This window comes from Nanorana parkeri, unplaced genomic scaffold (assembly GCF_000935625.1).
Source record: "Nanorana parkeri isolate BGI_ZX_2015 unplaced genomic scaffold, ASM93562v1 scaffold18, whole genome shotgun sequence".
In the NCBI taxonomy this organism is placed as follows: domain Eukaryota; kingdom Metazoa; phylum Chordata; class Amphibia; order Anura; family Dicroglossidae; genus Nanorana; species Nanorana parkeri.
Window position 1 is genome coordinate 2,659,905 of NW_017306286.1, and position 12,816 is coordinate 2,672,720.

General features: G+C 40.9%; 1 protein-coding gene across 1 annotated transcript in view; it reads right to left on the minus strand.

Annotated features, from left to right (window-relative positions):
• LOC108790426 (sodium-dependent serotonin transporter-like) overlaps positions 1-12,816 on the minus strand; it is a 49,388-nt gene that overhangs the window by 19,048 nt on the left and 17,524 nt on the right. Inside the window, exons 3-6 of the mRNA XM_018560684.1 lie at positions 10,868-11,087; positions 8,840-8,978; positions 7,848-7,982; positions 4,189-4,292 (exon numbers count right to left, since the gene is read on the minus strand). Coding sequence (XP_018416186.1) covers positions 4,189-4,292; positions 7,848-7,982; positions 8,840-8,978; positions 10,868-11,087 — 598 coding nt within the window. The remainder of the gene's footprint in view (positions 1-4,188; positions 4,293-7,847; positions 7,983-8,839; positions 8,979-10,867; positions 11,088-12,816) is intronic.

Genomic DNA, 12,816 nt, shown 5'->3' on the forward strand with positions numbered 1-12,816 from the left:
CTACAGAGGCGATCCGGGACGTTCGGGTCCCCCGTGAGAGCCGTAAAAGGCCGTAAGGCAGTGATGTTGAACGTTTCTTAAACCAGAGCGCCCAAACTGCAATACTAAACTTAGTTTCAGCGCTGGCACTTTGAGATAAATAAATTGATTTTGCGTCGCAGTTTGGGCACTCGGGTTCAAAAAGGTTCGCCATCACTGCCCTATGTTATGTTATGAAACATTTATTATCAACCTCAATTTTTTGGTAAAATATAACGCCGGGTAATAGACACCAAACATGTCAAGCCTTAAATTTACGCGCAACCGCAAAATCGCAAAAAACTACCACAACCAAAATTGGCCATAGGCGACGCTTCAAAAGCTTTTACTGCTCATGAGTTTAGTGTTATCAGTGATTGATGGCCCTAGAATTATGACTTACATATCACTGACGTTCATGGTGATATGTAACATGTGCAGCACAATGGGCACAATCGTTGTGTTTGTACGTAGGCACACCTGACACATGTTTGCGTATGTAGGGGCACAGAGATTAACTTTTTTTTGGAGTGTTTTTAAAAATTTTTTTTAGATGCGATTGTATTTTTTTCATGGTTCTTTAGTTTTTTTTTTTACAATTAACTTTATTGCTATCACATAAGGGACTAAGACGCCCCCTACGTGATAGCCAATTTACGTGACAAGTACTCTTAATGGAGGCATCAGGGGTCTCCAAGACCCTTAATATCACCTAGGGACCCCACAGAAGCTGCTGAAGCAGAGATCCGCTTCACCAGCTTCTCTCTGGCTTCTGTAACTGGGAATGACAGCTGAATGCGGAAGTGATGTAATATATATCATTACCTGCATTCTGACACCGGAGAGGAGATCGGAGGGGGATCGTGTACTGACCTCCCTCTTATCTCCGGTGAGAGAGCCGTCATGCCTGTCCCAGCCCGCACCTGGCACAGCCGGAATGACGGTGACGGGGGGGGGTTTGCGCAAACCCGCACAAAATACACCGGCTTGAGAAAGAAGATTTACTCTTCAAAACGCGTCGCCAGTCTTAGTTTCATCGGACATCGCCAGTCCCAGTTCAACCAGACATTGAGTGTTTGACACTCCTTCTCCCTGCTGTCACATTCGTGCGGCCAGCTTTTCCCGCACACCACGCTCTGCCTTCTATCCTACACCAGCGCCTGATGACCACCAGCGGCGCTCAGCACAGTACCCACTTGCTCCCGGCAGACTCAGCTCCTCTGCACTGTTGAGTGGAAGCCCGTGTCCTGACAGCTCCTCCGCCCAACACAGGAAGCTCAGCCCGCACATGGACAGACGGAAATTCTTGAGCAGTCGAGCGCTACAACTCCACGGCAGCTCCTCTGCCCATCAGCCCCTCCATCTCCTAGCAACGAGGACACCACACCTACGGGTCTCGCAGTACCACCACACGAGCCTCCTCCAGCCTGGTGCCCACCAGAGGAGACGCCAGCCTCCCCTCCTCTTCCACCAACGTTCCTGTCATCAGGATCATCTACCAGGATCTCTGCAAAGACCAGACCAGGACACCGCTTGCTGAACCACCACCAGCTCCTCATCGCACCTCCGTCGTTGACATCACACCTTCACCAACCCTGAGTTACAGAAGTAATTTTTTGCCTGTGGTAATCCTGCAGCCTCATCACCTTTATCATTCCTTTTCCGTCCATTGTACCTTGGTCCATCACGCTGCAGCCCAGTAAGGAAGGATACGGCCTTGTCGCTCCACATCATTGCATCATGCTCTCCTCCTCATCTGCATGTTGAAGCAAGTGCTCATCCCTGTACAGGTGAGTTCAATACCACAAACCCCGCGCCTCATCCCACCTTAGTCATTGCGCTAGGTCATGGCGCTTCGTTTTCTGCCTTTGTTTTTTCCCGTACAAAATACAACAGATCCAACTGCTCTATGGCCCAGTGACGTGCCGTGCCTTCTGTGCTGGGTGAGACATCCCCCAGCCCGCTGAAGCTCTGCCCCATCCAGCGGAAGCTCCGCCCCATCCCAATGAAGCCCCACCCCCAGCTTGGTAAACAAGCGGTGTGGGGAGGAGACAGGGAGGGGCCTCCGTGTCCCTGACTTGCTCATCACTGGTGAGTCACAGGTGAGGCATCGAGATCGATGTCCTCATTGGTTTTTTGTAGTGTTTTTGATTAGACAGCTTGGACCAATGGCGCTTTGCCATTGGTCCAAGCCATCCACAGCTCACGCCTCTAACACAGAGTAGAGGCTCTGACAGCTCTTGCCTCACTAGGTTAGGTTACACAAGCAGTGGGGAAGCCCGCTGCTGTGTAACCTAACTACCTGTCAAAAGCCGGATGCAGCGTTGCCTGTAATTAACAGGCAGTGCTCCATCCATGGCAGGTTACACAGCGGGGAGGCTTTCCCTACTGTGTAACCTGGGAAATACAAAGAAAAACAGAGCGCCTCCATCGTGTAAAAGATCATTTATTCAAACGGCAACACAGCTGAAAATGTACTCACAAGAAGGATCGATCAATAAAAGCATGTAAGATGATGCAATGGGAATCACTGGCAGCGGGAGTCTCACAGAATGAAAACAATCAAACGTCCTCTGCCCCTGTGAGTTCGAACGGTCGAGCTGGGTTGCCGTTTGAATAAATGATCTTTTACACGATGGTGGCGCTCTGTTTTTCTTTGTATTTCCCAGATCGGAGGTCATTTTGACCGGTGGGAGCTGCCTCATCTGTGTTTCCACTAAAACGTCCCAATTGGCCATCCCCTCGTAACCGGCGGCACCGGTATTTGCTTGGCTGTTACTGTGTAACCTGTTAGAAACCACTCTGAATGGAGAAAAAGCTGTCAACTTCAGACTTGAAGCTGACACCTTTTTTCTTCATAATACTAGGTGAGGCCCTGCCTCCCCTGACCACACGTCCCTGTTATAGCCGCCGCAACACTTGTATTTACACGGCCATCACTGGCTGTTTACATTTAGGGTAGTTTTCCCACTCGTGTGCGCACTGGTGGGGACGGGGAAGGATGTCTTAAAATGCCCACCCGCATCTACAAGGCTCCCGTCCGGCTGTTTAGGTACAGCCGCTGGACTGTGGTTAAAAAGCAGTTTTACTTCCTTACGCTATGCCATCAGTCCCAGCCACTCTGACATCATCATGTACAATGCAGGACCAACAGTGCTGCATTATAATCGAGGATTTCAAGGTCTGGCTACAACCTTGATCGTCGGAGAGAATAGGAGAGCGCCAGCTGCTGGAGGAGTGAGCGATAAGGTAAGTAAAACTGCTATTTAATGGAATACTAGACAATTTTATGCAATCAGTGCAGAGGTTAGTTATGCTTTGAAAATTACAGAGGAAATGTTGATTTGTAAAAAACCTATGAATACAAAAGGCCTAGTGTACTGTGTATGCATGAAGTTAGAACCTGTCTGTTTTCTGGAATACGGTGCAGACTGGTTCCACTGCCTGCACAGTAAAGACCAGGGAAACAAAGTGTATTTAAACCCAAGTGCAAAAATTGATATATTATATCAGTTCTTAAATGAGGTGGCTGAATTTGTTGTGGGGTTCTTCATTTTTTGCCTCTTTTTTTTCACCTGGTAATCCTGTGAATAATTTACTTCCTATTAGTGGGTGGCTGCGCTCACACCTCCACGGAATCTATGGAGAGTTATAGTTGCCACCCAGCCTGGACTTTAGATATGTCTGCCTTTGTTCAAGTTCATTACATTAGGGTGGGGAGATTAGTAGTTCACAGAAGATTGTTTTATGCTTCCAGTTCAGCTTACAGGAAGAGACATGGACATTGCTTTTCTGGCTAGATCAGCAGGCGTTTCTGTACTTGCTGATAATGTTTTTAGCCTAAAAACAGAAAACTAATGCAGCCAACACACAAGTTTAGTTATCCTTTACAACAAATGTCATCACTGTAAGTGATGTCACCAGCTAGAACAATATGTGCATGACTCTAACTAAAATATCTCACAGAGATATCAGCCTCCAGAGTCAACTTCCAAGCACAGTAGAATGCTGACACCAATAGTTTTTTTTTTTTTTAATTGACAGGGCCTCTTCACTTTCTTTACTAGCAAGATCCAATCTTGCAATGGGACATTATACGGCTTGTACAAGGGATATATGATATATGATTATTATATATTTCACAATAGTCCAGATTTAAAGCAGGTTTACCTGTAACAGTTGTTGTTAAATGGATTGTAGCTTGCAAGTGCTAAAAGAACTCCAAACCCTGGTCCTAGAGAGAAGAATATCTGTGCTGCAGCATCCACCCAGACCTGTAAAAGAAGAGAAGAGCTGCATTATTTTCTAATAAAGAAAGGATGGGTTTTTTTTTTTAGAGTGGAATCAGTTCATTGTTTGGCTGCCCCAGGTGTAGTCTAGCAATGAACTTGGAGTTTATTCTAGATTGCATATGGGATTCTTTTTTTGTTTGTGAATACACCACTTCCAACATTCACGTAGGAACAAAAGAGCTTGTTCGATATTTAACAAAATACTGTTCTTTAAAGTCAAACGAGAAGCCATTTACAAATTATTTGTAAGAGCAGGCTACAAAAGAGGCAGACATGGAGAACACAAGTACCTGCAGATGAAATGCTTGTATGTAATAGCAGTAAGTGCATTTTGTACCTAACTGGGGGAAATGTTGATCGGGTGAAACTAGAAATTTTCAAGCAGTTTTCTATTACATTGCATCTTGAATGCTGCCTTTTACAGCTCCTATGTCCTGCTGGTACATTATGCGCTAAATAGGGCATGAGGGTCACAAAATGCTGTTTTTAATTTTAGGCTAAACAAGTATCAAACTTTTTCTGCATTTTTCCTGCTTCCTGTTACAATTTTATTAAGAGCACCATGCTGCCAAAATCCCACAGGTGCCCTTTAGATAATGGCTATGCATAGGACTAATATATTAAAGACTAAAGCTTTAAAGCACCTATTATGGAAAATGAAAGTCAGCTGACCTGTAAGAGCTGCACAAATAATTATAGAACTTAAAATGGGTAAATTTGTACAATTAAAAAGTAGACACTCATGAAAAAGTAGGGTCACTTTATTTTCAACTGAGCATTAGGCTTAGTTGGAAAATGAGACACCTCACCCAAGACTTAGATCCTAGCATTATGTTATTTAATATTATAATTAAAAAGTATGAAAGCAATTGAATTTCAGATTTTGTAAAAGTCTCTGGTCTGTAATTATAAACAGGAAGTCTATTATGAACAATGCTTTGCAAAATACAGAAGAGGCAACATTAATACAATATTGGAGAAAATGAGATGTGTAATTGAATGAAACATTTACATTTCCAAGGGCTTGCTCTGCCAGTGTCTCTTTTGACATGAAACATAACAAGGTGATGTTTACCTATTCACATCTGTGATCTACTCCTGTCTGCAAACATGATCATGTCTGTGATGTTAAACCAGCTGCTGGTGCATGGGCAGATGATGGATGAAACGCTAGTGCCACGAGTTTCTTGTGTCATTTTATGATTATATAGGGTTATTTTCATTTTATTTTGAGCCTACATGCAGCAAATATAGCAAATGTACAGTATATATACAAAGATCAACTATCATTCTAGATCAAAAGTTGTGTATATGTGGTGGTGGGAGGACGTGTTAATAAGAACTTATGTTAATGCTTTTCAACTATAACAAGCTGCACTAATAAAATAGAAAAATAACTAAAATATTATCACCACAGGCCATTTTTTATCTATAGTGAAAATTTAGAAAAAAATCCAGTAGTTTTGGATGTAGGTCTTTCAAGCTCAGAAAATGTAGAGATATTTTTTTATTTTATTTATGACTAGTGTATCTACTCTATCATAGCTAGGCTTGATGTGCTTTCAATACTGTGTAATCCTTCCATGGCGAAGTTTAGAACAGACCATTTAAGATGCCAGCTGAAAGTCTATCACCGTAGCAAGTCCCATAACTCTATAACACAAACTCCAGCCACAGTCAGAAGGCTGCTCCATGGCGCACCCAGCAGGCATGCCAACTCCTTAAAGGAGAACTATGAGGTGAGTGCTTTTCACTCCCCTCATAGTTCTAGCCGACCTGTGACAATGAGACTGTCACAGGTCGGCGCAGTAGATCGGGAAGTGAGCGAACACATAACGGCGTTCGCTCACTTCTCGATCCTGTCACGGCTCTCTGCCGTGACAGGGGAGGGACTGCATTCCCCCCTCCCCGCTCCGATCCTCCAGCTCTGACTGGCGGAACGGTCGGGGAAGGGGGCGGGTACAGCTGGTTCTGCCTCTAGATAGGCCTCTATGTCACTCACGCAGCTGGGCGCATCCAGACATAATTGTCGGGATCCGCTTCAGCTGCGGCGTCTCAGAACTATGGGCAAAAGCCCTAACCCCATAGTTCTCCTTTAAGCAGATGGAGTTAATATTTGGTATGGACACTTGAATGTGTACCATTATTGCAATCACTCATGTATTTTGGTCCTGGGGTAGGACACTCAGACATGAACCATGTACAGTACAATTAAAATTGAAATATATGTTTTACCACACATTCAAAAAATGTATCCCATCATCTTATTTAAATAAACCTGAAAAGTAATATTTAAGTTCTGTGACTGGACAAACCAGGGGAACAGCCCCATAGTTCAGAGATATCATTAGCATTATATTATATATTTATGTTATATATGATTATATTAACATTTATAATTACACTTTGGATGCAACCCTGGAACTTTGACTGGCCAAACATGAGTATCAGCCTACCGAAGCCCAGTCTGCGACATCCACTGGGATCATCCCCTGTCCTTCTTGCAATTTGCTTTACGCTTGTATGCATCCAGGAGAGGTGAGTATAATCTACTCTGCACTAGGAGTACTCTGTGCCTGGAGTGTTTAATTGTGACTTGGTAACTCGAATCTGACAATGGAAGATCTCATTATTGTGTGCCACAAAATTTGAAGAATGATAAGAAAGAACACTGTAGATTGTTGATCCATGAAATATCATCTTGCCATAGAGGAGCAGTAAGCAATTGTTGGATAAAATTGCACCATGCTTTATAAAGATTTTTTTGTCTTCCTCTGGATTCCCTGTGGGTTTATATGCAGGTTTTTAGTTTATTCATTTTTGTTTTTTGGTTCAACTTGATGGACACGTGCCTTTATTTAAGCCTGACTAATGTAACTATAACCTATGTTAAATGCTTTAGCAAAGTTCATCTGTCTGGTATCCACACATTTTTCTCTCCACGATTGTACTCACAAGCTCAAAGATTTATTTTACAAACCTCTATACAGGCATATCACTTACACTCTTATTTTCTAATATACTGTATATTCTGTTATATGGTCCTTTAATCAATCTGGTAATAATAAATGTTTCATAACATAATAAAGGGAAAATAGCCTTTTTCTTTTTCCATTATTTTTTTTGTTATATAGTAAAAAATAAAACACCCCAGTGGTAATTAAATACCACCAAAAGAAAGCTCTGTGTGTCCCCAAAAAATGATATAAAATTAATTTCAGTACAGCGTTGCATGACGGAATGAATGTCAGTCAAAGTACTGCAGCGCTGAATATTGAAAAATTATCTGGCCAGGAAGCGGGTTTAACACCGCGGTCTTCAAGTGGTTAAAGGAACCAAACATTCAAAAATGCTAGTTATATTATATGACTATTAAGGAGCTTTACACCATATAGTCAAATCTTAAGCACATCAGAAGAAATCCATATTGCTGTGGTGGGCTGCAATTGACTCTTTTACTGAATGTCCTAATCAGAAGATTAGATTTCTGTATATAGTAAAAATGTAGGTCTAGCAAAGCACAGCAGTGTTACTCACCCCAGTGTCAATCAGCTTCTCCCAGTTGGGCCTCAGGTAGAACAGGATTCCTCTCCAAGCTCCAGGCAGTGTGGCACCTCGAATCAGGAGTATGAAAAGGACCACGTAGGGAAGAGTTGCTGTCACCCATACCACCTGGAATGCAAAGCCCTGGGTGTGACTGGAGAACTGACATTTTACAGGACCATTGCTCTTTGGTTCACACTCTTCATAGCAGTATTTTTCTGTGGCACAAACATGAGGATTACTTTTCAGTTCTCAGCTTGCCAGCCACTTCCTATCCAAGATAAAAGCCACGTTTGCATCTAGATTGCGTATTTAGTAACTGTATGGAGTCTTTAAAGTTCCATCTATAATATCAGAACTTTTTTTTTAAAAATAGCCTGATTGTTATGTGATGTAATAAGAGCATATAATATTAGGACAATGTATAAGGCTGTTGAAGTGCTATAGATCCAAATCAAACTTAATATGCTGACAGGTATATGCATGCTCCAAGTTCAGCATTCATACATTTGGGACACCTTATTAATACTGGCAAGCAGAATAAATTATGCCTATGTTTTGTTAAGGAGGGCCCACTTGCTGGTGCCGGATTCAAAAGATCTGTGTCATTTTGTCAGTTCCCTTTGATACTTTCCTTCAAGTGCATGGCATAAGCCCAATATGGATTTTTGTGCCCTGCAAAGTTTGTAATTACACCAAAGAAAGAAGTTTAAAAAGAATCAGGCCACACCCCAGAATTGCCATATTACATTGATTGTTATCATTGTTATTGTTATTATTCAGTGCTTCTGTAGCATGCTACTTTTTCAAGAATGTAAGAATTGCATTCACTTGCTGATGTAGTGTACAGACCTTGTAAGCTCTCATTCTCAGTTTTACTCTTTCACAATTTGAAATTGTGTCCCCTGGTTTCTCTGCAATCGATTACCAAAGCCCTAGTCTCCCCCCTGCTTTGGGAAGTAAATGGCAGCATTCCTTTTCATTACCTTTCCTGATGTTTTCACTCCTTTCCACAAACTAAAGTAAACTATAGTAAAGATGAGGAACAAACAGATAAGCAGCTGCCACCGCAAGCCACCAACGTGGTCCAAACCATCTGACTCATGTATACCCAACACATGCCTCCTGCAACAAAGCAGACAAACAAAGGTGAGACCAGCAATTTGCAAGAATAACATGACAAACTGTCTACAACTGCGTTCTCTGGAGTGACTGCGTTCGGTGACAAAAAGAAGGGGGCAGTCTACTAGTGTATGACCAGCTATAGACTTTTTTTACTTTTTTTTTCTTTTAGATATACATTTAAAAGTTATTGACTTGATAGGCAGAGGACTTTGAATACAGATCCTCATTTAATTATAACTTTGCAAATCTGAATATATAATACAAGAATAAAAAAAAGAAAAGAAAGTATACACATGTTAAAGCCACATCAATAATTACATTAGTAAAAACAAAAAATGCACAATTTTTTTGCAATTGCACTGCACTGGAACGCACATTATTGCGGTACCGTGCGGTACCGTGCGCTCCAGTGCGGTGCGGGTGATCCAGTGCGTTCCAGTGCGGGTGATAACACTAAGGGTGGGAGGCGCATTTGGGGTGCCATTAAAATGAATGGCACTGCAAAGCACCTCCCGCAGAAGAATGTGTCGGGCTGAAACCGAAAATTACTTTTTTTTCCCCTTTTTTAATAATTGTATTGTAAGCATATGACAGGGAATGATGGCTTCCAGTGGCAATATTCCGCAAATGGTAGCTGAAAGTAAATACAGCAGGTAGTGGGCTGTTGCAATAGTGAGCCCGCTGTTGGCCACTTCAAATTGCAAAAGTCAAAGCAGGCTGGCTATTGCACCCACCCACTGCTTGCTGTGCCCTCCTACCAGCATGGAGGAGAGAGCTAGGGGATCCAACTAAATAATCGATAATGAGAATAGTTGACAACTATTCTCATAATCGATTATTATCGATGAATCGACTAGTTGGTTGCAGCCCTACTCCTGTGCACTGGGTTAGGCTGGGTCGACACTGCTACTTTGCTGTAACATACACGTTAGCATGTGTGCTACCGCAATGTGTGAAAATTTGCATTTTTTTATGTTGGTGCACTGCAATGCCATTGATTCTTAATAGCACTCCAACATGTTATGCACGTCCAATGCACATTCGCTATAGTACACCACAACCCATGGTAATACACAACAGTGCATTGTGGTGTACTCCATTCTGAAAAATATTACATGCACCATTAAATTAATGGGCTGCCTTACCACAATGCACTATAACGCGCAGAAAACACACATCAAGGTATATGTGTTAGCACACTCCAACAGTATGAACCCAGCCTTTAAGTTTGATACGCGCCTGTAATATTGTATAAATCACTTAATTATATTGATGTGTCTAATCTTAGAATGTGGCTTTCTTACCTGAACTCCCTGCCATGCAGCAGTGACAACTGGTAAAACGTATAACAATAGGTTTGTTTGTTTTTTATCTGGCTCATTACTGTAAGATTTAACCATAAATTTAAAGTGAAACTCCAACCAAAACTTTTTTCAGGTTTAGATTTGCATATGGTTGAGAGCCAGATATTTTGTCAATGTTTGTACACATACCGCTGAACACTCTTACAGGCAACGTGAAGTTTAAATTGTAAGGGAGGGACCTCCTAACCATCTTGTCTTGAATAGTATTGTAATTGTAATGTCTTCCTTATATTGTAAAGTGCTGCGAAAACTGTTGGGGCTATATAAATCCTGTATAATAATTTGTATTAAGTCCTACTACAAAGTAGCAGTCCTTTTTTCCACCAAGTGAATCTCTGTTTACTTCAAACACCCAGTCACGTGTGTGGAAGTGCCATTTTAAAAAATGATCTACCACATAATTGTATGTTTGAAGGAAATACAGCTTCACTGAGATAAGTAAAACATTACAGACCCCCAATGTCTGAACACTGCAGTTTTATATGTTCTGGACCACCTACGTTGAATCCACTTACATGCACTTACGTATAAAACTCTTCAGCTGGGGATCTGGAAAAATTATTCCAAGAGATGTTACTCTTTCCAAAGTAGTTAGTGCAGTTTTCTGTATTCCAAGGATTGTCACAACTAGTCCATGGCAGAGTTGTGGAAAAAGAGGAGTAAAAATAGTATAAAGCCCAGGCAATGATGGTGTTGTAGTAGAAAGACACATACAATCCAATGATGCATATAGCAAATCCAATGCCTAGAGAAAAAGAATCATCAAAAATTTAGATATCCAAGTATATTGCAAAAAACAAACCTCTTATGCAGCATTAATTACAGTCGAAAAAACATGATATGCCTCAAAACACATTCAGCAATTCTTTTTTTTCCATAGATATTCTATTGTAATCATATCATTTTTTTTAGGGGCCTGGTTTACTAAAGTTGAGCTCAGCTACTAGTGAAGGCGAAAGGTGTTCATATAAATATACTTCTAAATATGCAATATAATTACATATACAATATATTACATATATTACAATATTCTTTGCATTATTCTTTCACTGATTTTATAAGCAACTATGGATACATCTTTAATACGTCTGGTTGAAGTTTTTAAGGCCTTTCACAGTAAATGAGGTGACTCAATGATGCCATCTTCAAATGCTCTGATTAATAATTTTTTTAGAATTTTGTATTAAAGTTGGAAGGCAATTCTGACCGTGTATGACTAGATTTAGTGAGTTGCAATATGATGCTTGCTCAATTTGCCCCCCTGCCAGCCCTGAATACAATGAGGTTTTTCTCATCTAACCGCTATGTCAGCACATAGCTATACCAGAGGTCTAAGTAAAACTTAGCCAGTACTGCCTATAATATAAGAAATTTTGCAAAAAACAACCAAACCAAATCATATTTTTATATCGTACGCAAAAGCATATTTTTTGTTTTGTATATATTGGGAAAGGGTAAGATCCACTGTCAGGTATTTTTGACAGTCTGTGTCCCAGATGGAAAAATGCACCACCTCTATGTGTCCAGGGTATCATTGTGATGGGAAATCTAAAATGACGGTTGTCACCAGAACACAAGGTAAAGCATGGAAACCTTTCATGGTGCCTCTTGTTCCTGTGGCAGCTAAAAGTGGATTTACCCACCTTTTGGATGGATTTCCTCCTACTTCCTGTTGTGTATTTAGGGCAAGAAATTAAGCAAAATTCCCCCTTTGGGAGACCACAACAGCAAAGAAAAAAATGATGTTTTCATTATTCCCAACGCTATCCAGGGCTGGATTAACCATTAAGCAAAACAAGCACATGCTTGGGGCACCAAGGGGCAGCGGTGTATCTAGGGTATGGCAGACAGGGCATGCAAACCACTTGAGTCGGGCGCTCCACACTAAAATTGTATTTCACTCCTTGTATTTTGTGTACCGATAATTCCCAAAATAAACTTAAATCCCAGACATATGATATACCCTATAAATCAGGACAAATAAAATAATTTATTATGAAATACTTCATGTTAGCTACACTAATTATGTACACATTATTATTGCCAATACTGTGAAAAATGTGTGGTTTTTTTTCTCATTTTTTGTATTTCTTATAAAAAAAGAAGAATTTATATATGCAAATGTCACATCAAATTAAAGCCCCCTTTGTTCTTTAAAAAACAGTATATAATATGTGTAGGTGCAATGAACGAGGAACATAGAAATGATGGTTAAACAAACACATAACAAAAATTGCAAAATTGCTCTGGTCCCCAGGAACTAAAATGTTTTCTGAAGCTGTGTCACTAAGTGAACAATCCTGCCCTGACTTAAACAAAGCAAAAACTATTTTCAGTTTATGTGCATTTAAGTGTACTTGTTTTTATCTGAAGTCTAAATTTCTTTGCTTTTCACTTTGGATGTATAGCAAACTATCTAATATACTGGGGCTATAGAGTTAGCACATAGAGATTGCTTCATTCCACATAAATGA